This window comes from Hippocampus zosterae, chromosome 12 (genome assembly GCF_025434085.1).
Source record: "Hippocampus zosterae strain Florida chromosome 12, ASM2543408v3, whole genome shotgun sequence".
Lineage (NCBI taxonomy): Eukaryota > Metazoa > Chordata > Actinopteri > Syngnathiformes > Syngnathidae > Hippocampus > Hippocampus zosterae.
In genome coordinates, this window is record NC_067462.1 from 13831093 (window position 1) to 13856208 (window position 25116).

The 25116-nt window shown below is 40.4% G+C and overlaps 2 protein-coding genes across 8 annotated transcripts in view; both read right to left on the reverse strand.

Moving 5' to 3' along the window:
• Positions 1-21914, reverse strand: part of lmo7a (LIM domain 7a) — a 59226-nt gene extending 37312 nt beyond the window's left edge. For 3 of the 7 annotated variants that reach the window (XM_052082461.1, XM_052082463.1, XM_052082462.1), the window contains exons 1-3: positions 21394-21672; positions 10157-10227; positions 6719-6788 (exon numbers count right to left, since the gene is read on the reverse strand). In XM_052082461.1, the coding sequence (XP_051938421.1) occupies positions 6719-6788; positions 10157-10227; positions 21394-21462 (210 nt within the window). In that variant the 5' untranslated portion in view covers positions 21463-21672. Of the gene's footprint in view, positions 1-6718; positions 6789-10156; positions 10228-21393; positions 21676-21769 lie in introns of those variants that run through there. The other 4 variants (XM_052082464.1, XM_052082465.1, XM_052082460.1 and 1 more) reach the window with 3 other exon arrangements.
• A 692-nt stretch (positions 21915-22606) lies between these two features.
• Positions 22607-25099, reverse strand: uchl3 (ubiquitin carboxyl-terminal esterase L3 (ubiquitin thiolesterase)). The gene is made up of 9 exons (XM_052082508.1): positions 24949-25099; positions 24775-24786; positions 24478-24606; positions 23971-24127; positions 23762-23847; positions 23634-23681; positions 23480-23555; positions 23176-23234; positions 22607-23086 (listed from the first exon to the last, which is right to left on the reverse strand). Exons 1-9 carry the CDS (start codon positions 24988-24990, stop codon positions 22997-22999), a joined length of 699 nt encoding a protein of 232 aa, XP_051938468.1. The 5' UTR covers positions 24991-25099; the 3' UTR covers positions 22607-22996.
• Between the last annotated feature and the right edge of the window lie 17 nt (positions 25100-25116).

Genomic DNA, 25116 nt, shown 5'->3' on the forward strand with positions numbered 1-25116 from the left:
CTTGTGCTACACACATGTACGTCAGTAAAACCTCACTCTTTGGAGCCTTCAAAGATGGTACTTGTCACTGAGTTAGCGCCCCAAAGTTTTACCTAAACCGGTGAAGCAGTGTGTGAGTGGTGTGGGATGGACCTCAAAGGATTGCCAAATTACACAAGAACTAAACGTGTATGATTTCGGAAAGTGGGAGGAAGCCGGAGTACCCAGAGAAAACCCTCGCAAGCAAAGGAAGAACATGCAAACTCAAAACAGGAAAGCCTGAGCCAACATTTAAAACAAGGATTTCTTGACTTTGAGGCACAGTTCAGTGCAACAATGTAAGCAATGTTCACGTCTGTTTATTTTTGTCATATCAACAAGTGGACAAGTTGGAAAGAGACATTCTAATGAAGACAACAATGGAAGGAAATGAGTGCCTGCTGTATTTACTTCTTAGTTAGGAGATGTTATATCTAAGAAGAAAACGGGGAGCTGCAGCAAAGTGTGGTGTCTAATAATGCATTGTTTATAAGAGGAACACAGTTGGCTAACATTAGCATGTGTGTTTATTATTTTGGACATCTATAGTTAATTTTTATTTTGTCTTAGATTTGCACAGCCTGCTGTGGGCCGCATGTGGCCCAAATGCCGTAAGTGTATTACTTATGCCTCATCTCAAACATAGTTCACATGCAGAGACTAATTAAGTTGGTTTTCCACCACGTCTTCTTCAGCTCATCTCCAGAATGTTGCTTGATCGACTAGCTGACATGAATGCGTGAACAGCGCCAGTATGTTGCAGGTTTGATTCCTCAATTTTGAGAGGAGCACAAAAAAGCTCCCCCGTGAACATAGGCAGAAAAGAAAAGCAGATTGCTGTGAGGGATTTAAAAAAAAAATCCCTGAAGTATCAATTACGCATTTATTTATGTATTTTTTGTTGAACGAGGTAAGCCAATTGTTTTCTCATTTACTAAGAACACTTTGACAGCAGAAAGATAGAGCTTGGATTCGAATTTCCGTGCCATCACGGTTCAGAAAGAATTAATAATGAATCATTAACATTAATCAATGTATCATTGTGGTGATATCATATTTTTTTCTTATTATTTGTTTTATTTTATGATTATTTCAATGTATTTTTTCCAAACATTGTATTTTATTATATTAATGTGTACATCCTTTAAATATATTTTTATTGTAATTTTGGCGAGATGGGAAAATCTACGTCCTACTGTACAGCCTTGGACCCTTCTATGGCATTTCTCATTATGTGTTAGCATTAAGCTAGTGGACCTTTAAGGCAAAGTAATGTGGATGTAAAAATACAAACGTGTAATTGTCCTTGTTTTATATTTAGTTTGACAATCAGCTCCAACTGGGAGTGGCAAAAACATTTGAAGCCTCTTTTTTGAAGAATTGTTAACAAACTGCCAAACTGCTGCTTATTGTGAAGTAAAGCACCTGGAAGGTTGCTGGGATAGCCCCAAGCTCACCTAAAACTCCTAATAAGGACAAGCAAAACATAAAATGGATGGATACTTTTAAAATACTTTTTAAGATCCTCCTTCCTGCATTTTGGACGTTGATACGGAAGCAAAAACCTCCCATTGAGCCTTTTTTTCACCAACCTTGGAATTGCCCACATAGTTTTTAGAACTGTAGTTAATGCCACTTTGATATGAACATAAGTGAATCACACAGAATTATATTGCAGGGACACTGGCAGCTTTGCGATAACGCTGTCTGTGGAATGTCACACTGCCACACGCCCACTTTTAATCCTGCTACAAATGCCGTATCTATCCGACGGCCTCTTAATGCTTTTCATGCAAACTTGAAGTGCCCTTTTTTAGGACATGCAGAATTTGCAGAAAGATTGTGTCGGATCCATCACAAATGCAGTGGTCAGATTGTGGTTAACTTTCTCTTTTCTGCAGCAGCAGTTTTAGACAGTTTGTTGTTGCTGTTTTTTTTGTAATGTGGGAGGAAACCGGAGTACCCGGACAAACTACACACAGGCACGGGGAGAATGTGCTAACTTCCTACAGGAAAGCAGGAGCCAGAATCAAACTCTGCACCTTTGCACTGCGAGGCCGATATGCTAATCAGTCGCCCACCATGCCAGTTTCTTTTCCATGGTGATTAATAATGGTGGTGCATGTTGCCATGGCAGCAAAATGTAAACTGTTCATTTCCACAGTGATGACGCAGCATCAGGACCAAGTGAGGGTTCAGTTTTCTTGCTTGTGGATACTTTGGTTGGGAAGGAGGGGAAATTGGGGATCAAAACTGGAATCTGGAATCAACCATATCCAACCCAAGCTGGTTCATCCTCTTCTTCACCAACCCAAATCCAAACACAGGCCCGCTTCAAAACGGTGCCGCAGCCCAAGCCACAGCTCACTGTTGCTTCAACAGCAACAACACCAGACAGAGACATACGATGACTTGGGAAGATTTCCCGAAAGAAAACCAAAAGAATTCGTCTCTGCAGCCAATGTTGCAAAATTTTCTGCGAAACCAGAGATTTATTTTTCTTCTTTCTCCTCCTTTCTGGAGGTTTTTCTTCTTCCAATACTGCAGCCTGTATTTTAACAGAACAGCAGCAAAGTTCACAAAACACAAAGATGATCTATTCTAATATTTGCCTCTTATCTTTTCTTTTTTGTGTTTTTGTAAATTTTACAAATGAATGCAGTGACCAAATTCCCCCATGAATTGCCCCGCCCCATGTTGTATTTTCTTAATTTGGGAGAATTAATCTGATACCGCAAAAAATGTTTATTTGAGCAGTACTATTTTGATTATTTTTTTATGTTATAAGAGATAAAACACAAATTTAAAAAATAATGTCCTTAATTTGAGACCAAAAATGTTAATGTGTTTGAAATAAGATGTGAAATATTACAAGAACATTGTCTTTTTTTCTTGTGTATTATTTAATTTCGGAAGTGAATACGCAAACCCCAAAAAAGACTTTCTCCTTTTTAACACTAAGAAGCTACATATTTTTTAACTCATCTGTCCGTTGTCTGTTCCTTATATCCTTACAAGGGTCGTGGGTGTGCCGCTGCCTATCCCAGCGGATATGCTAATTAATGGCCATCCTATATTCATTTAAAAGAAGAGAAATAAAATCACAAATATAGATATTTGGGGGTGGGGGAATTATTATTCCAATAAATGCTTTTTTTAGTCTCACTGTGACCATTTTTTAAAGAGGACAAAAAACTGAAAACAAAATTGTCTTTGTTCGTTTCTTGTATCTTCTTCATTTTTGACTTTGCAGCACATTTTGTTGACGCATCAACAAAATCACAGCAATCTTGCATTTTTTTTCTTACATTTGATTGTTTTGGGGAAAATAATCGGGTAGCAAACTCTTTAATCATTTCAGTGTAAACATTTGTTCTTTTGGTGGGCGGTTCAGATCAGGGGATGTTGCTCATCAATTTTGTCAACGGCACACCACACTTTGTTGCAAGTCTCCCCCTGCTGGCCATGGGAAGCAACATAGGTTTCAGCCCTGCAAGAGTTTATTTGTCCAGCTTTTGGACCTCGTCTATCTTCATATGCTTAAAAAACATACACTATTTGCATCAATACTCTGTAGAAGGACTGCGGATGGCTTTAAAAATGTTGAGTTGTAAAAGTTCTCTCAGCAGCGTGCAAGTGAGTGAGTCTTGTTTGCTTGCAAAGATACTGGTCCTTTCTCTGTGTGGTTAGTGGTGAGCAATAGCTGCTGGCCAGGCAGGAGTTTTCCTGTGCATTATCTGCACAATTTATGACCGGGTTGATTTCAAAAGGTTTGCAATTCAAGTCTCGGAAAATACTGTAGCGGATCCAGCAGGATACTTTGTCTGAGCTGGCTGTGTGGGTAAGCTGCGGGAATGCTTGTTTGTGTCATAATATTCATGATGGCACAGGTACACGTAAACATTCCTAACGTTCATCACAGTGTAAAAATTAGAATGACGAAGTCTTTATTGACGTGTTAATGGACTGTGCCTATTATGATATAAAACTTGAAGGTACAAGTTAAAAACGACTTTCCAAACACCCAAGCAAAAATTTACAGAAGAAGCAAAACACATGTGTCCAGATAATCCTATTAAGATGCTCACTGAACTCAAATCTCAAGAGATTTGCTAGATTCACAAAATGGCAGTTTAAACTTCCAGTTTTATAGTTGTATCATCGCATATTCCATTTGCCTTCAGTGCCACCTATGTGGTGGCATCACAAAGCAAGCCACAGAAAAAGAAAACAACACTATCAGATGCTCACTAACTTGAAATCAAACAGGATTTACTGAAATCGCCAGTCATTTTGTGCGACTCGTGGTCTAAATTTACTGTTTGTACCCAGTGTGCTGCTTCTCCTGCCGAGCTTGTTGATTGACTCGGATCAAATGTATGAGTGTGTGTGTGTGTGTGTGTGTGTGCGTGTGTGTGTGTTCTACTTATTCTACTAAGCAGCTGGACTCAATTACTCCCACAAGAGAGAGCTTTGTTACGAGTGTGTTTAAGGCACCTTTTCAGCCTCTTTTTCCCTGAACTCGGATGCAGAGCAGACACTCCCCGAAACGCCAGATAAAGACCAATCTCTACAAGTAGCTTACATTGTCAGGCTGAGAAAGGTTTACTCTTCAGGAGTATTCGAGCAAAATTGTTAGAATACCTAATTGCTTAAAGGGTGACATTCAGTGATTGTCCGTGTATTTGTGGAGTGGCATTTTTTTTCTGATGTGGGAACCTATCTTCCAATACTAGCTGAAAAATTCACCTATTCACTTTGCTCAGTGTAAAAATTTTGCTTTCGCGGCACCTTGTGTCATGTTGGTGTTGAAGTCAAAGGAGGAGCGTCATTTCGTCAAACAATTGCCTCGTCTAATAGAAAACTGTGGTTGACCGACACCTTGTGGCAGCTTTTGGTTGATTACAAACCGTTTTGGATGGGCGTAAATTAATGGCAGATTTTCACCATTTGCAGCAGGAATATTGCTCACATATTGCAGGGGTTCTTCACATTATGAAAAATTGACCTTTGAATTCCTTGTATACAAATAGTTGGGTCTCTGGGTCTTGAGCTTGAACCTTCATTGATTCAATCTAGAAGAGAATAATTCTAGCATGCAGTTGACCCAACGGCCCAACGACGATAATAGTCAAAGACAAGGTCTTATATTGTTATAGATTTAGCTCCACAATGTGGTTGTGTGCATGTTGGCAAGCTAACAGATAACAGAAAACAGCTGTTGGACAGGTACAGAAAGAGCACGTTTAAGATTGCAAATTACGATAAAGGTGATACTATATTATATGAAGTCCGATGATATTCCATGAATATAATTTTTTCATATTAAATATATTTTCTGGTGTTATGTCGACTATCATGTATTTAATTTTTTTGTCAGTATTATCTTTTTTATTTCCAATTTTATTTTGCGGATGCAGCTACAGTGTGGTGCGAATCCAGATAAATAAGCAGATCAAGTGTTATAAAAATATGTTACTATTTTTATTTCTTCCATAAAGTTGAAAGTGACACAAAACATTCAGTGAACAATGTGCTCCCCTGGTATTTTGTGTCTTAGAAAGATACACCACTGTTCGCCCCACTTTACTACTACAATGGTAAAAGTACAATACTATTTTTCTGATACTACCACGGAAGGAGGCAAGTTTCTGGATCGACTCTTCACCCATTCCGGGACAGTATCAAATATGCACGAACAGCAGCATGGGAAAAAAAAGAAGTAAATGGGTAGCTGCTCAGGCCACTATCGAAAAGATTATCAAGTTTTATTGTCAAATATGCTCCATGTGCAACATACAGCACATATGAAACTACGTTCCTCTCTCAACCACAGTGCAATCATGCAGTGCATTGAAACACACACACACACCTAAAATATAAGGGCAGCAAACTGAACTGCATAAAAATACATAAAGACCTAAATATATTAATGTGAACAAAGAGAACAATATTCATATTGAATATTATTATTAAAACAAATTATCGCTTGGATATCACCACTACAGGCGGAAAATGGCTGTTTCAAAATTTCGTGTCCGTTATGTTTAGACAGAAGTGCCATTTTTCATTATTCCACCTTTTGAGAACCTGTTGACAAATGATCACCCTGTTCACTTGGTGTACCCGTGCATTCCTGCGACAGAGACTCTCTGCGCTTTGCTTTTTAGCCACATGTAGATATAAACTATAAATATACTGGTAGTTGAACATAACTTTAAAACACAATATTCCTGTAGATAATATTGTCTTTTATGGGCTTCCTTTACAACTCAGAATCTAAAGATAAAGAAATCATCATGCATTCCATTTCAGTGCCGTTTTTACAGCACTGTGACACAGGAAGAAAAAAAAAGCAGAAAAGTGGCATATTTTATGAGCAGTGTGAAAGGGGCTTTTGTGAGAGCGATGATGGTACCTCAAAGTTAACAATTGACAGAGAGTCTTCATTCCCTTACAGTGTCCTTGATATAGCGTCAAGCTTTTACAAGTCATGTGAAGGTGCTTCTCTTACAGCTTTGATACGACTGCCGAAGGCGAAAAATCGCAGAGGCGTGTCGCTACCGTTCATACACAGCAGCATCATGAATAAAAACAGCAAAATGCTATGACTTTTACAACGAGCATGCTCGGCAGCTCTGTCATTATCGGCGACCTTTTCTTTCTCATTCAGACAAGACAAAAAGCCGAGGAGACTTACCAGACCAGCTATTGGTGTTGGCAGCCTGTTGACTCTCTTGATGATGCCAGGCTTGATCTTGTTGATCAGACTGGAGGAGAGAGAACAACACACACATCTGTTAGTTCGCTCCAAGTTACAGCGAATGAACAAAAAAAGCTAAATCCCTGCTGGGTTTAATGTCGGCCACCTGGATGTGGTTTAGTCAGTGGCAGTTCTGCAACACCATGTAAACAAGCTGGACTCTCCACACTGCACTAGTAAGATAAAGACTCGTAGAATAATTCCATTTGGAGCATTTTCATGTTTTACTATAGCACATGAGATTTCAGCAAATCTCGTGAGACTTCAGCTAAAAGTAAAACTGCCTTGCCACACTCAGTAGACTGCTGCCAAGGCTAATAATGATTCCAGACAGTTTGTGGGGTTTTGTTGTTTTTGTTTTCAGCACAGTGAGCATCTAAAATTGGGATGTGCTTTGGGTCACAAACTGCCCATTCTGCTGTTTAAAACTCATTCAGTACCAGCCAATTCTTGACCAAGTCTGAAAAGACGTTTAAAAACGTCTTTGGGAGTGAATGAGTTAATCTGGCCCACCAAGCATTTACATTGCTGTGAGTACTGTACTATTTATTCATTTTATTTTATAACATTTATATTTTAACCCTTTCAGGGACAGCGGTTACGACAGTGGACAGCTTATCATGTTATCAGGTTGCATGAAAGGGTCAATTATTAATGTACTATGTTTGTCCTGTATGTAATTCCAATTTAACAAAAAAATAATAATAATACAAATAAAAGAATTTCAACATACTCACGTTAGATTATATGGCAGTATAATGAGAGCAACCCAACGGCGTACATAAACAGAGTGCATTCAATTTAGGATCTTGACACTTCTCACCGCTGCAAATGCTGATTGGCTGTTAGTGTCTGGAAAATCATGAGGACCCCTATCTTGTAGCTCTTTGCTCACCGTTGCTACATTTATTTTGTGACTCTTTCATCAATTTTTGAACATATGCTGCAAAAAATGGCAAAGGCGTGAAGCTCTCCAGATTTGCTTGGATGCCAAGAGACGGAAAGTATGGGCAAAGAGTGCGTCGCACGGATGGTTGCAAACCTAATGACAAGTCCTGTCTTTGTGATGTAAGTTTATTTTTCCTTATTCTATCTGATGTAAGAAAAAAAACAATGAATACAAATCAATAGACAAGGCATAGGAGTTCGTTTAGCTCAGGAATATTTAGTTCGGTTGTCCTTCAGGCATCACGTAACTCCCTCGTGTGATGCTTTGCAATCCTGTTTTTGTGTTTGTCCACCTTTCAAGGAAGTGACTATTATTTCAGCCATTTCATAAAGGGTGTATTTACGCTTCTTATAGGGTCAACATTTGCTTGGAGTCGACAAAGCCGCTCAAAGGACCATCGAGGAACAGATTTCTTCAACGTCTGTGCAATTCAATTTGGATTATAAAAATAAAATAAAGGTAACACACAAACAAAAACTATGTTGAAAAAATATCTGTGAATAAGAGTGTGATTCGAGCCACTGGTGGCAGAACGTGACCCACGGACGACCTGTTTCCCCATCTCTGGCCAAGAAGAGTCTCACTTTGTGCTGTTCACGGTGGCAGCATCACACATGATGAAGAATGCAAAAGGAATGTGGCTTGAAGTTTGTCATACAATAGAAAGTTGCTGCCGTTTGGATCAGATAAAGTGGAAGCCGAGGAGGAAATAATCGTGTTCTAGCGCCTTCTTCCTTCGATAACGAACAGCACACAATGGAAGCCGCTTATGATGTTGTTTTTGCGAGTGTGAAAGTGATTTAACCTTCATTCTCCCTCTTCCTCATGCTGACAAAACACAGCATGTGTATATTTGATGAAATGACTGCAAAATCTCCCCTTGCGGATGATGTAGTCGGCCGGTCATGTGACGTGCACCCGGCATTGTGCATCCGTGTGGAGCCCCCACCCACTAAATAGTGACAGAGCTACTATAAAAATAGTTTTAAGACGATAATTCATCAAGGAGGAGACTCTGTGATTGGTGGTTGCGCCTTCTCGGCAGCATGGGTATACTAGCACTGTTTTTGACTGGGAGGAATGTCTGCGCCATTTGACTGTCGTTGCTGGACTGTCCCGGGGCGCTTGTGTCTTGCGCCTGCAATGGGCAGAATTTTTCACAGGCCCGCTTTGTTCAGCGGAGAGATCTTTCATCTGTAACTGCTTCAGACAACAAAGTGTATGCAGAAAAATGGTGAAGATTGCACGACTGTCTGTGTCCTATGTGTTGTGTTGTGTTATTTTGACTTCAAAATGGCGTCGCAAGAGTGGCTGCCTTTCCAGCAGATCCTATATTTTGTTGTTCTACTTCTTTCCCTTTCGTAACTTTGCTGCTGTGAATTGGGAATTTCTCCATTGCGAGACTAACAAAAGTTTTCTTTTCTTATCTTAATGATTATAATTCATTCAATGAATTGACTTCTCCAATGATTCAGAGGGACTGAGAGAAGCCGTTGTCATATTTATGAATGAAATCCAATAACATCCACCACTCATGTCCATGGAGAGCTAATTCTGTCTGCTTGCACCTGCAAATTACATCACCTGTGCCACGAGGGACGTGGTGTTAATGAGTCTAAAATCAAGTCTATTCCTTTTTTCTTTTTTTTTTTAACAAAACGTGCACATGTACTAGACAACAATCTTGGTGCCTGGAAAGCCTTGTGACTGCAGCGCGCGCAACAAAATTTACCAAAACTCTAACCTAGATTTGGACCGTCAGGATAATAGAGATGCACCTGTTTTGTTATGTTTTTTTACATTGAGCAGTCTACTTTCTGTCACCAAATGTCTGTGCATCGGGGGCGCGGCAGCTCTGTGCAGCATGTGAGGCATAACACGGAGTCGGAGTCGGCATTACACCAGAAGTTTTACCCATTTTTACTCAAAGCGCACAGGCCCCAGTCTACCAAAATAGGGCCTCCCAACTGAAATCACATAAAAATAGATATGACTTTTTCCTCGGAATATGCCGTCTTTTGTTTTTCAGGTGAAACCCTGCCCACAAACAGTTGCAATACTTTGCGTTTTATTTATTTATTATCATTATTTTTAATATTAACATTGAATTCACCTAATGATATGACTGAAAAAAAATGCACTCTCCGAATATTTTGGGGAATGCTACTCACACCCGAAATATGCCTTCATTCAATTTTGATTGGATTCAAACTTTTTATCCCCTGGGATTATTAGACTTTTTACCGGATAAAAACAAAATAGAAAACGCATCCTCTGTTGTGCACCTTTGAAGCAGACGTTTACTGGATGGGAAGCAAGTAACAAGAGGGGAGTCGGCAGAGGTGGCGGTGAGGTCCATCTGGGAAACATCATCAGTCATACCAGCTACCCGAGAGAGTAGAAACGAAAAAAAGCAGCATACTTACTCGCACAGCAAAACGCCATTCTCCAGAGCCGATCGGAAGTCTTTGCCCTTAAATGTTTTCTTGGTGACTGCCTGGGGGGAAAAAAAAGGAAGAGAAAAAAGTTAGGAGTGTACAAGTGCAGCTTGGGAAGAGGAGGTGCTTGTATGCGATCACAAGTGGGGGTGATGGTGGGGTGGAGAAGAAAGGTAGGATGTGGAGAACAGTAGGAGAGGAAGTCCGAGGTATTTCCTCTGGCGTGCCTATAGGGCGGCTTTGGGGCAGAGAGCAGCAGCTTCAGGTGCTCCTGGAGGTGCTGTCGATCTTCTTTCAACCCAGTCTGGATTCCCAAGCCGCAAGTAAACGGAATGGAATGCTGCACAGTGTGCCTCATGTCTTTTCGTCAAACCAGTTTCTACACCACTTGTGCTGCTCAGCGTCGCAGGCCGGGAGCCGATATATTACTTGGCTTCGGGTGACAAACTCAAACCATTACTGAGTGGGAATTGAATATGCACTGCCTGACTGAAAGAAAGCCCAGCGAACTGCTACACCATCAGCGGCGAGGACATTTGACTTTGACCCCAAACTCTCTTGAAATCATAAAAGTTCTCTTACAATTTTGAAATATGACCTTTTCTTGGAATTGTTTTTTCTTGTTCCATGCGACATAACTTTGTTTCGCTTTTTATGGGACTTTATTTGCTTGCTTCTAACAGTAAAACTTGTTTCTCTTAATTACAAAAAATATATTTTCTTTGGGCTGTTTTGTTGTAGTTTTAATGTGTTTTTTCAGCCACAGGGCACATGGAGAAACGAACAACAATTCACTCTCACATTCGAGACACCATCACTTCGTGGGAACTGAAGGTGCCCACGCTACGTGCACACAAGTGAGACTAATGAACCACGACACCATCAGTGACTTACTGTATGCATGTCACATTATGACCTTTTTCATTATGATTCCACGTACAGAGTTGGAGTGGCAATAAAAATCGTTCCTGGCATTTTTGGCTTACACCAGTCCGTGGACACGTGTACACGCAGACATTTCAGCATGCATGCATGCATGCACACATGTGCACACCTACAAATGCATGTTCAAAACCACCTCTGTAATTAAGAAGATTTCTCATAGCATCAATAGTCAGGATTTCACACACAAACACATGAGTGGGGGTGGAAAGAGGTAACCAAGTTCCCACTTCACAGCAACCAACTTTATATCATCCACATGTAAAGATCTTGCAGTTCGTTATGTATGTACGTTATGTGTGCTGATCGCCTGCATGGACCCCAGGTAGCAAATGTGTTATGTTAGGCCGTAGATCAGAGAAGCTGCATCCATTGCGTGGGAATCAAGTCGACTGTGTTCACTCCCACAACGGTGTATACGCCCACTTCTAACTGCGCCAATCCATGAAGCAATGAGCCTTTTGCGCTTGTTATATTACAACACTATTTCGTAAATATTAATACCCGGTAATTTATTTATGTACGGTATGTTTGAGTCAGTTTTGAAATGCACATCTGTTTTGGGATATCGACGAACAACTTCGAATGGAAACGGTTCAACTTTTTGGGGTAATATTTTTCTAAATATTCATCAGCATCACTTGATCCTATCTTGACAGTCAAAGAAAAGCAAAACAGGTCGTAAACCGACTCTGCTTGGCTGAGGACGGACAGTGTGGTTGCCAATTTCATGATATTTTAGGATACTTTTTTTTTAATCCTTACGATACATACTGTAACTGCTGTGAGAGGGCTGCTTATTTTATTTCTTTTCATATATTCAAATTTTATTCTAGAGTGAAAGGAAGTCACATGGGCAGATGTGGTAGAAAAGAAAATCTAAATTTTCAATTGATGTTCACATATGGTATATTCATTGCTACAACGCAAGGAGGCATGACAGGTAAGGTAATACACTATAAGCAAGTTGAACAGGTTGCGCGCAACACATTGGTTGGTTTTGATGATTCCTCCGATTACAGCTTTTGTGTCGCATTCTCTCGCAAGGATACAAAGGCCTAAATGTTCGTCCAATCTACAGTCTTTCTTGTTTAGAGAGTCAACGAATTACCCTAGGATCCGATTTCTGTATACGGTGACGATTTTCAAACAAAACAAAAACATGTTTTGTTCTATCTCTGAACACACCCTCTGTAACTTGAACGCGAATAAACACTTGCAAGCAACACAATTCAGGCTTTGACGGATGAAGAAGAGAAAAGCAAATGTTGAAAACACAAAACAGACCGAAATACATTCGCACAGGCAATCAAATTAGTGTATCTGTGTGTGTGTGTGTGTGTGTGTTTGTGTGTATGTGTGTGTGTATATGTGTGACCACCTGAAATCCTGCCCCCTATTGTTCAATTTCAAAGGCAGAATATGCTTTTAACGCAAATTTTAAGCATTATGAGAATTTTGCTTCAATATTCAGAGAAAAAAAAACATCTCACAATTTTAAGAATAAATTCAAAACATTACAAACACTCGGAATTTGTCGGAATATTACAGGATTTTTTTTTTGTAATGTTTCAAGAGTAAATACAAAATATTCCAAGAAAGAAGAAATAGTATCATGAGAGTAAGTTGCAATATTATAAAAGAATAACATATGTATGATTAAGAAAAAGAAAAGAAGTAATAGTGATATACAAACTTACAAGATTTTTTATGCGATAAAGTCAAATTACGTGACAAAAGTGTGACAAGTTGACAACACTGCATGGTAAAAAAGGAAAAATGAGGAAAAAAAATGGAAACATCCATCCATCCATCCATTTTCTAATCCGTTTATCCCAACGAGGATCGCGGGCGTGCTGTAGCATATCCCAGCTGTCTTCGAGAAGAATGCAGGGTACACCCTGAGATGCCAGCCAACTGCAGGGCACACATAGATGAACAACCATCCATGCTCACACTCATACTGAGGGACAATTTAGTGTGTTCCATTAACCTGCCATCCATGTTTTTGGAATGTGGGAGGAAAGCCAGGCAGGCACAGGGAGAATATGCAAACTGCACACAGTAAGGCCAGAACAGGAATCCAACTCAGCACCTCTGCACTGTGAGGCAGACGTGCTAACCAGTCAACCACTGCGCCGCCCACGGATTAAACAATAATAGCAAAATAATATTGTAACATAACAAACAACAAGGAATAAAGTTGCAATATTACAAAAAAGTTACATTGACAGTAGTATGAGAAAAAAACCACATAGAATATCAATTGGTAAGATTTAGGGAAATAAAATCAAGAGAGATAATTAAAAAAAACATTGGAAAATATCCTTATATGAATATACATTTTCCACGTAATATGAAAACAGTTTTTGTCAATTAATTTTGTTTCTCCAAGTTTTGTGTGAGTACTGCGTATGTCCATCCCATGTAAAGTACACTCCTTCTGTAGCATTGTCGAATGAAAAGTAACAAAGGGTTAACTGAGCTAAAACAGGAAGGCCAGAGGGCTCACCCAAACACTTAACTTTTGTGCACGCTAATTGTTACCATTAGAAACATTTACCATCCACTGCAGCTTGGGTGTCGGACATGTGAGATAAAAGGTCCTAACTGCAGCAACATTGTGCTGCTCTTCTTTGACGGGGGAGATTTACGGTAATAAGAACAGCAGCAGAGGTTTGGAAATCCTTGCTGCAAAACCTCCAAAGCTTATGCTCCCCTCAAGAATGTGCTGAATGAGACTCGTGATGACTTTCCCCCCTGCCCCACTTATGCCCACGACATGTTTAAGAGGTACTTTGGAGGATTCCTTCAAGTAAGAGTTAGTAACAATTGTTCGCCATCAAGCCCCTCACTGAAGATCTCAAATGTCAGAGTCTGTTAAAACACAGTGGGTACAAATGTGCAGCTTGAAATAATGGATTTGGGAGGCAGCAGAGAAAGTCAAATGGAAACCTAGTGACTGGGTCTTAGTTTTGGAAACGTCACATATACGCGCGTGTGTGTGTGTGTGTGTGAGTGTGTATAAAATGTTACAATTTTTACAGGGGAAAGAAGTCATACCAGTTGACAATACTGTACATACCCACGGGTGACTTATTATTACTTGTGTGACGTACTCCACAGTCTCCGCTTTGCTCCAATGGCCCATTTTCTTGCTGCCACAAGTCTCTTCTTTGATAAAATGTCTCCTTCCCGAGGAGCAACTACGACAGAATGCACTCCAGTATTGTTTGTTAGCGTGTCTGGCTCTGATGCAATCCACACGCCGTGGTTTTCCCAATTTGCTGCGGAACTCTGATATCCACATCCAAGCGAGCCGTTACCGTGCAGTGGAAAAGTGCCATTAAAAAAACGCTAGTAGGTGCCATTTTCCCAATGATGACTCAGACACTAAGGAAATGAATATCCATCCAGTCATCCATCCATTTTCTCATCCGCTTAATCCTCACAAGGGTCGCGGGGGGTGCTGCAGCCTATCCCAGCCATCTTTGGGCAGTAGGCAGGGGACACCCTGAACCAGTTGCCAGCCAATCGCAGGGCACACAGAGACGAACAACCATCCACGCCCACACTCACACCTGGGGACAATTTAGAGTATTCAATCAGCCTGCCATGCATGTTATTGGAATGTGGGAGGAAACCGGAGTACCCGGAGAAAACCCACGCAGGCCCGGGAGAACATGCAAACTCCAACCAGGGAGGCCGGAGCTGGAATTGAATCCTTTACCTCTGCACTGTGGACCACCGGGCCACCCTACTAAATGGAAAAATGAAAACCAAGCAAAGGAAAAGCTTTGTCCATCCACTACCATGTATGTCAGTACATGAGACACGCTGCTTCCTGTGTTCTGTCAGCGAGCCAATAACTTTATGTGGGCTGAGCACAAATAATCGCAGGAATTGTGTCAGTGACCACATCTAATGTTTATTCATGCGGGCAACTGAGGCACACCACACCCCCACCATCCGCTCAATGTTCACAAAATCTTTTGTTGAAGAATAGAACAGAGTAGTGCTTCATCCGGGTCCAACAAATACATTATCTGCATACAGTTCATTCCAAATTCTGGGGCTCGACGTACATGTTGATACAACACGGCAATCAACATGGAAAAGCAGCGAGAGTATCCTTGTGTGAGGTCCTCATGCACCTAATAGCTGTGGACCACAAGGTGAACACTGCCGCACTGAGGCGATTAATGGCCAAACTGTATGCGAAACAATAAGGCAGTGTGGGTCACGCGAGACGATTGGGGTCACAAATCACAACGAGCCGAGGAGAGTTTATTTTGGTGGAGAAAATATTTTCATCCGCTGTTTGAGACGTTTTCCACTAACAACGTGCATTTTGTAGGTTCAAGGAATGTTCTGTGCCTTGAGAGGCCTTAGACCATACTGCATGGAAAACACACTGGCCACTGTATTCGGACCACCCTGTGGATCTTTTTGTGGCTAAGTGATGTAACTGAAAGATTTAAAACTGCTCACGGTATGAGACAGTGCAATTCAACACCAATTTTTGAGTTTTGCAGCATGCGCCTTGCATATACCACATCCACAAATCTGCTTTGTTAATTAACTAGTCTAATTCGGCAAATTGGTGATAAGGGGCTGCCCAAAGAGAGAAAATTCAATCCATTCCTTGATGGCCATTCTTTTTTTATTTTCACGATTTGGACCTCCCGCTTCCACAGATAGAAGCCACTTGCCCTGTCACCACCTCCTACCCCCACCTTTGGTAATGAAAGCCATACTCGACATTGGCCCCGCAAAAAAGGTTGGCTTGGTGAGCAGTGGCTCATTTTCATGAAACAGGAGCACACCATCAAAACAGGCTGAGTTCAGTGAGTCTTAAAAACAGCAGAAAGAGTGTGATGGAATGTTTGATTTGATACTCTTGTTTTAATTATTTTGGATTATTATTATTTCCATATTTCATATTGGAAGAATGGAGGGTCTGAGATTTGAATTTTTAACTCTTTCAGGGACAGCGGTTACTACAGTGGACAGCTTATCGTGTCATCAGGTTACAGGGTGCATAAAAGGTTTACAGTTGCACTGCTGGAATCAATGTGCATCATATTGATTCCTACTACCAATATTTCAATGGTAAAATTACATGTGATAACAAATACATTAATTTAATGTATTTTCTATTTTATTATGTGTGAAAGTCTATTACCTTACTGAAATAAAAGTCACCAACATTGTAAGATTTGTGGATTTGTCTGCAAGGAACAACTTAAGCCAATATCTCTCTGAGCGGGAAAGGTTGCAAACGTTTTTTTTTGCAACGATTGTTGGCGAACATCTTTTCGTCCATTCACAACCTCTAACGAACTCTGACGAACATACAACACCCACTACGTTGCGCACCTTCACCACTCTGTGAGATACGGCCTTTAAGTAACTCGAGTCACATCTTGAAGGAAGCCCACGGAAGATTATGTTACCTTTGATTGGCCACTTTGTTCCAGCGGATGCCAGTGAGACAAAAGGGAGGTGTGGGAGGCATACATTCAAACTACACTGATTATATCTGATTCAACCTTCAACCAGCTCAGGGTTTTACCTAAAACATATTTAAGAATTGTCTCACGTTGCATTCTGGCTCACAATTTTCCTGTGGAACAAAAATGTTGCCTGCGATGACCAGAAAAAGTGCTAATATGGCTTTTGGAATTCAGCAGATGGGTTTGAAAAGCATTTTCTGTCTTACACATATTTTATATTTAAAACTGGCGAGTTTTGACCTGATAGGTGGATAGATTCTGTGCATTCTGCCGTCAACTTAAGCACTTTTCTTACACTCTCTGGAGGCTCTCGTTCATGTGTGAGCAGTTAATTTTGCAAATGGACCACATAAAACACTGGAGTAATTACTGAGGGCCAAGCCAATATGCAAATATCAACTTTTTTCAGAATTATTTTTAACATCCTTTGTCTTTAGAAAAATCACATTGTCTTGTTTCTGTTTTGTGAATGTGGTATGTTTTTATAATCAGGAAATATATTTTAAACAAAATTACGAGTGATCATTACAATGACAACTGCCAACTCATACAAGCCGTGCTTCATCAGGACACCAACATACATACATAAGTGGGAAGTATAATATTATTGACTATGGTGTACAGCAGGGGGGGTCAAACATTGTAGTTGCGGTTTGCCTTGGAGGGCCGTTATGAATTTTGGGAAACCATATATCGGTAAATGTTTAATCACCTCCACATATTACATGCACAGCACACAACAAATCGTTGAATAACTAGTTTTAAAATCAGAAGTCAAGAATAATGACCGTTATTACATATGACAATTTGGTTCAGAATTGAGCTGGCATCATCGAACTTGACATTCTTGATTTGCTTTCGCGGGCCACATAAAATGATGTGGCGGGCCAGATCTGGCCCCCAGGCCTTGACTTTGACACATGGTGTACAGTATAATGCAGTGCTGATTTATAATACGTGCAGTTTGATATACTTGCGTAAAGTATAATCCGGCCAAATCTTGGCCCCCTTCCCTCGACCGTGCAGGAAATAAGAATGTTGCTAGCATTAGGACCACTGTTGCCATTTTTACTTGTTTCTTTGTTCTTTGTTTCTTTTTACTTTTTTATCTACCTTATTTTCTGTCAAATTATTACTGTATATGTTTTATGTTCAATAAACAAACAAACAGAAACAGAAACAGAAAAAATAATTGCTCGCGGGGTCGGAATTCCTAAAATATTCAGTAAGCGTCGCTAAGTTGGCAAAACAAGAAGTAGGTAGCTCTTGCTCCCTGCCTTGCTTATACTTGTGTCCAAGCATAAAGTTCAAAATGAAGGCACCGTATATTTTACATTTTACTTTGACTTGAGGGTCACTGAGAGGGCCGGTCAGAGACTGTACACAGGTCAAATGTGGAGCCCAGCCCATACCTGGCCCAGAGTCTTTTGCAGCAAGCCACACAGCAAGGGAAGGTGCAACATCATATTAGACTTGACGTTTGGGTGCAGTAAAATATAAACCACACACACTAACAACATTCCTGAAAGCTATCAAATGTATTTTAACTGCCACTTCCACAGTTATTTTTTTTCTATTCTATTTTATACACAGTCATATGCAGTTTTCTATTGTTGGCCTCCACCAATACCGATATGAAGACTCAACTCTCCCGCCAGACCAGTCAATCTGTGCTTATGAATTCAACAATCTTAAACAGGGGCCTCCAACCACCGTGCGTGGCCACACAGAGACTCAATAAAAATATTTTAGTGAGCTGACCAAACAACTGCGGTTAGCTGGCAACCATTCCATGGGCGTACACCACTTCTCACCTGGGATCGGCTCCAGCACAACCACAACCCTAATGAGGATAAGCGGAGTAGAAAATGATCAAAGAAACGTTGTTAGTTGGCGGTAACAACATTTTAATTGTCATTTTTAAAGGTGGAGCATGAACAGCGCTTAGCTGGATTTTTTTTCCGCCATTGGTTTTTGTGAGGGTCACGTACTAATGGGAGGCGTGACTCGGTTTCAAACATGTTCTCGGACGACATTAAAAGACAAGCCTTTGATGTTTTTCTAGACGTGTCCAGCTCATTAAAGAGACATAGCACTTCCACGAATTAAAACAACATTAATCGTAATGTCAGCCTTGGGTGGTTGCATATTTGATGATTCGTGTTTTTTTTGTTTTGAAGACGGTCCATCAAAAAATGTCCAAGTTTGGGATTGCTACTCAAGAGGGCAGTAGGCATATTCTTTGTATATATTGATATACCTCGCAACTTGCATGGAGTCATAAGCACAGTATCCTGATTAACCCTTTCAGGGACAGCGGTTGCTACAGTGGACAGCTTATCATCTTATCAGGTTACATGGTTCATGAAAGGGCTAAATTACTTTTTTATGATTGATTTCACAGAGAATACCAAATACAGTGGCCTGCATGTCCTGACTGGCCAACTACACACCTGCCACCTAAAGTGCAGTATCTTCAAATTGTGCAGATTTTTTTTCAGGGATTTTAATGACTCAAAAACGTTCCACACAGCCTCAGCTGTCAATGAATCATGCGAATCACAAGAATCAAGAGGAAACACAAAAAATGTGCATCTTAAGACAACAAACATGAAGACACCACAAATGGTGTAGTGCTATGAAACAAGGAAGAATCGTGGCCGTATTTCATGTCTCCAAATGAAAAGTGAAACTAAAATAACTAGAGCGTATGCAAAGAAAAGATTCAGCTAAGATGGACTACCCTTCAAATCCTTTGAGTCATCTGTGTGTTCTTCTTCCGTATGCAAAATGTTAACAAAAACAATAAAACAAAAATACCAAACAAAGCCCTTTGTGCTCAGATTGTGATGTAAAATCATCTTTCAGCACATTCTTAGCATGCTTGCCATTCCCTTAATGCTCTTTTTGTAAGGATGCCATGCTGGGGGCCACTCATGCAGGAATGTGTCCATGTGACAAGCTGCACAGCATTCAAGAATAACTTTTAACATTGCCTCCACCATTTCCAACAACCAAAACACTTAAGCCTCTGTTTTAAGTTGTGTGAAGCTGAGGCAGCTTGTTAATCATTCAGCAGCCAGTGGACCCAAAAACACGCTTAGCCACCAGCCCTCTCACATTAAAACCACAACCATTGTCCATTCTACCTGCACGAGCTGGTGGGCTTACTTTTTGAATCTTGGTGCCCGCCGGCTACAATGGGCCAGTGTGCGCGACACTGATGTCACACTGAAAGCATTCACATTCATTTCGGCCACTAAACACAGCCTGGTAGTGAAGCTACACAAACTCATGTATCAGATTACTAACACATAGTTTATGATTTGGGTTGCTTTCATTCAACTCAGTCACTCACATGTGCAGTTGTGGGCATGAATGCCATATTAATCTTTACTTTTTTAATTAATGATTTGGAATGACAGACAATAGTGACCAACACTCAGAACAATGGGTAAAGAACAAGGAAGATCTAAGAAGGACAGTTGGAGACTGACCAAGTTGGATAAGTCCTTTGGAGCCATTTCAAAACAAGTTCTGCCACCAAGATCACAGGGTCAAGCAAAGTGTCCATAATTACAGGTTGTCATACCGGTGGGAGAAGGCCGTAACTGTCACCCTTGCAGAAAAGGAAATTGGTTCGGATGTTCTGGAACCCCTATTCTGTGGTTTATACAGTAAATTGTCCCCAAAAAGTGAGTGTTCCACTGCTGACACTTGACGGATGCCAAGCTAATAACAGGGCTTGTAGACATACTAGGTAGAAACTGTGAATAACAAGTCACACTGAATGGACCGGTTGTAATGAGACATGGTGAAAATAATAACTAAAAAAAAATACCGATCAGGGAGAACAGAACTCTCCCATTACTAGATCTCAAAATCAATTCATCAGAAAGGTCGGCAAAACAAACAAAAGAAAATACTGAGTGCTGCAGCAAATTGGAGACTGTGGATTATATGCGGTAAATAGATACTGTAATGCAGCGTCCGCAGAAACATGCTAAGCTAATATTGCCAGTATGCTCTCAGATCAAAAGTAGTAAACCACCCACAAATTACTACAAAAATCATTTCAAAACATCAAAAACTAAGGGGTACTAAATTAAAAAAAAAATTAATTTGAACATTCAGCATCTTCTGGTAATTATTAATATAATTTTAAAAAATGAACATGAAAGTATAAGCCATCTTGCAAGAGGTGCCAGATTAAATAAATTGACAAATAAATAAATTTGATTTATTGATTTGTTGTAAGTCTTGCTTTAGATCCGTGACCATTATTTACAATATTTAGTCACACTGTGTACAGACAATACAATTTTTTCTAATTCTGAAATTTGGGTCTCTTGAATAAATCCACAAATGCCTGCAAATGCAATAATCAATCAATAATAAAAAAACAATGCGAGTTATGTGTTACTGTGATTTGAAGTTGTATAAAAAAGGCAACATCCAAAACATGCTTATAAAATTATTTGAAACTTATTAAATGTTGGATCTCTTGAATCTAAAAACTAAGCTTTGAGGGTTTTTTTTGCAGATACTGTACACTGTCTGTATAAAATGTGAATTTCGATGACTCATCAACATGTGACACTCAATAGCTCTAGTTTTACACCCATCGTTGGTTTTTTTCAGCTTGCAATTTGTAAAACAAGTGTGAAATCTTCCGTTTCTTGAGAAAGACAACATCTTTGACCAAAGGTACAGTATGTGACACCAAATGACAGCAAACCAAAAGGGAAAAAAAACGCTTGAACTCACTTCGATCCACCTCTCAGCCTCCACGTACGCGTCCTGGCAGCTCACCGTGGACTGTTCTCGCCACTCCATCACACCAAAACGTTCTGTTTGTTTTTTTCTATGAACTGACCCCGCGCTTAAACGTCCGCAGACGTGGACATTATTATGCTGAACTCCCTTCTCTTCTCATCGACGATCGAAACTCGCCGAGTGGACCAACCAGGTGATATTTCCTAATCCCGCTGTGAACAAAACACAACGAAACAGTTACACGCATTCTATTGTACTGCGTGCGCAAGGTGGAACAGTCATGCATTCTTTTGCATCACATCACATGATCACACGGGCTCGAATCAGGCACACCTGTCTATATGCACGACGTACTGTTGAACATTACCTTGGAATTGTTCTCCCACGCAACAATCACGTTACAGTTACGGACCATATTCCAACGAGTCTGTTCAAGTGGCTAAAATGAAGAGAGCCCAGTGGATCACCCAATACGCCTTCATCAATTGTTTAAAAAAAAGTTCCGAGTCTCCTCTTGAAGGGATTATAACTTTTTTTCCGTTTCAAAGAAACAGGCACACTGCAGCGACACTCTGTGCAAGCTGACGCGTATTGCAGGGCGTTAACGCAAATTAAACGAGGGGACCTAATTTGCAAAATTGGCTTTTGAATCCTCATACTAATAATTGGATTATTACCAATTTCCAGTATAGTGTAGTAATGTTTAAATCGGTGTGAAGAACAATGCTACCAGCTGTTCCTTTGTAAGAGTGCAAACGAGTCGTTAAAAAATGTCATGTTTCATTGTTAAAAATATTAACATTTGACCAACTTGAAACTTCTACACATGAAAAAAAGATTTAAAACAGTTAATCAGACAATGACAAGGTGGTTGAAAAGGTAAATGTACTGGGTTCATGTTCCATTGAAATGTGTTAAACTAAGGAACATGGTTGTATTTTCCTGGGCAGGAATGCGTTTAAACTGTAAGACAGAAACTATGGACACTGATAGTACCAGTCAGTTGGATGTTTTGCGAAGAACGATAAATGGTCTCTGTGTGAGTAACGGCAAGAAACATGTGCTCTGCCTATTTTCTGTCACAGATTTCTACTGCACGTGCTGACTTTACATGTATACATGAACGTTACTATGCTATCCAGGCGAGCAACATATGCTCATCCAAAGCGACTCATGAATGCAAACAGAACAGAAAGACATAAAATTCATTTTAGTGTTTAATTGAGAAGTGTTTTACATGGTTACAAAAAACAAAGGCATCGTTCACAAGGGCATGGTATCTTGACTTAGACTGACGCCCAGGTGGAGACGTGCTCAATTAGTAAGCGCTTCATAACACCGTCTTTGACATCCAAAACCGCCGCCAACACTGAACACTTTGCTCAATTTTGTAAACATTTTAGTGCAGGAACAAACTAGCGCTTCCAAAGAATCTCAGCCAAGTTTGGCAAAGTAATTAATGGAAATGTTTTAATTGAAAAATGTTCATTAGCTTCCTGTGAATCAGTCGCTGAGCTATGTTGAAGATGCAGATCAAGCCAGCACTTGAGAATGTTTTGGCAGTAAAAATGTTCACTCCGCTTAGGGGATTGCCTCAGTAAGATTCTTTGGAGAGGGCAATGATGGTGAAGCGGACCTCCTGAGGATCACGGGCCATGAAGGTCTTACAAACCTCTGAAGCGTCCTGCAATAAAGAGTGGTTGGGCTTTAACATTTTTGTTTTTTTACGACAACGGTAACATTTTTTTTCGGTGAGGGAGGGCACCATCATACCTCGAGGAGAGTATCTTCCGTTGTTTTCCCGTGAAGAATTGGAAAGGGTTTACGACCATCTGGGTGAGAAAAGAGAAAAAAAACATTGAGGTAAATTTAGGCAAAATAAATCAATCTATCAAGCCAGCAGCATGGCAAACAATCGAATTTCTTAACAATTGTTATCCTTGGAAAACAATTATTGGACGTTAACGCGCTGAAGTCAAATTTTGTGCGATGTAAAAGGTGTATTTTTTTGCCGGAATTGTTTGTCAAATACCTTCTTGTACACGTTAAGGGGCATTTGACACTGCAGTCAGCTCACCTAATTCATACAGTTGCCCTCCGACATTCACAAATGCTATAAAGTGAAGGTTGACTTTCTCATCTATGCTTGGTGCCTGCAAAAGACAAAAATCAACCCCAATTACAACGTACCTTCCCTTGAATCCAAGTAATGAGCAAAACCAAAAACACACCTCAGTCTGCCCTTCCTGTGCACTGGATTCATGTGTGACACGTATACTCTGATGATTAAAAACAAGGGGTACTTGTTAGCTTATCCTAATGCTAACATTTGATGCCATTATGTTCCTTTCGGGAGTACCTCATCTGTCTCCAGGAAGACACCTCTTTCTTGCGGACTCATTTTACAGGTCAGATCGACAAACTTCTTCAGAACCGAGTCAGACTCTGAGAAAGAGAGAGAGAAAAAAAGAAAAACAAATAGTGCAGGCTCCAACTCCAAGGTTGTCCAAAAGAGAGACGTGTGTGTCCTTGTTGAATTTGTGCTGTCTTGGAGCAATGACAACTCACCAAATTCCAGGTGTGCTAGGTTGTTGGCCACCGCATGAATTAGTCCTATCGTGCCGCAGGCGTTGCCGATCGTTTGCCTCATGAAATAGACGCCGGGGGACAGTTCCTGCCCCTGACTCTTTAGTCTCTCTTCCTCTTCTTGCTTGAATGCTTCATACTGGTTAAGAGGCAACAAAATATTCATTAAACATACACTACAACACGTTTAGCCCAACTCAATTGCTCCACTATTGATTTGCCACCCATGCATTAGATCAGGGGTCGGCAACACCAGTATTCGAGAGCTGCTCTGCTGCATGCTTTCGATGTTTCCCTTCTTCAACACATTCGATTCAACTGATGAGCAAATTTGCAAGATCCGCAGAAGCCGAATAATGATCCTGATCATTTGAATCAAGTATGTCAAAGTAGGAAAAATTCTAAAACATGCACAAGAGCTCGAGGACTGGAGTTGCACACCACTGTATTCGATTGTGTCAGTCAAAATGTGTACGTGTACGTACGTACCTTCTCTGTGATGGGGAAGAGGAGCAGCACAGCGCAAACAGGTCTTGGCACCATGCTGAGCATATCTGGATCCAATCCATACACGTCTCCAAACTGCCAGCTTTGCTTCATGCCCAAAGAGTTGACGAACTAGCCACAAAATGATTAACTTACTTCAAACGATGTCATTCACTGCAAGCCAGTTACCAAATTGTGTCACTTATTGAGCGCAACATCGGTGTTTAGGGCCTTATTCCACATTGCAGGTAGCATTTTAACTTTTATGACAGCAAATTATTAATTTGAAGCCACACTCACCTTCGTCATGACCTGAAAAGATACAAAAAGAGCCATTAGCTAAGCTTTCGTAAACATGATGACAACTATAACGCTATTAGCTTCTGTTCCGATTCTAGCACTCGGTAGACAGTTAGCACATGTTTGTATGTTAGACAAATGTTTCTCAAATATAAGGAACAAACCAACACGTACTTCGGGATTAGCCTCCAGTGGCAACCAAGTTGGTGCACTCATTTTGAAGACAAATTCAATGAGTTTGCTAGCAAAACAGAGAAGAAACTAGATACCCCCAGGCGAGTGTGACAGCCGGGCTGTACTTCCGCGTAGGTAAACGCACTCACTATTTAACAATATCGAGAG

Excerpts from the sequence above, each read along its gene's own strand:
- uchl3 (XM_052082508.1), bottom strand. The coding sequence starts at position 24,990 with ATGAGTGCACCAACTTGGTTGCCACTGGAGGCTAATCCCGAA. Across the intron at positions 24,128-24,477 it reads TCTTCCCCATCACAGAGAAG|TATGAAGCATTCAAGCAAGA; the intron begins GTACGTACGTAC and ends CCTCTTAACCAG. Across the intron at positions 23,556-23,633 it reads CACAGGAAGGGCAGACTGAG|GCACCAAGCATAGATGAGAA; the intron begins GTGTGTTTTTGG and ends TGTCTTTTGCAG.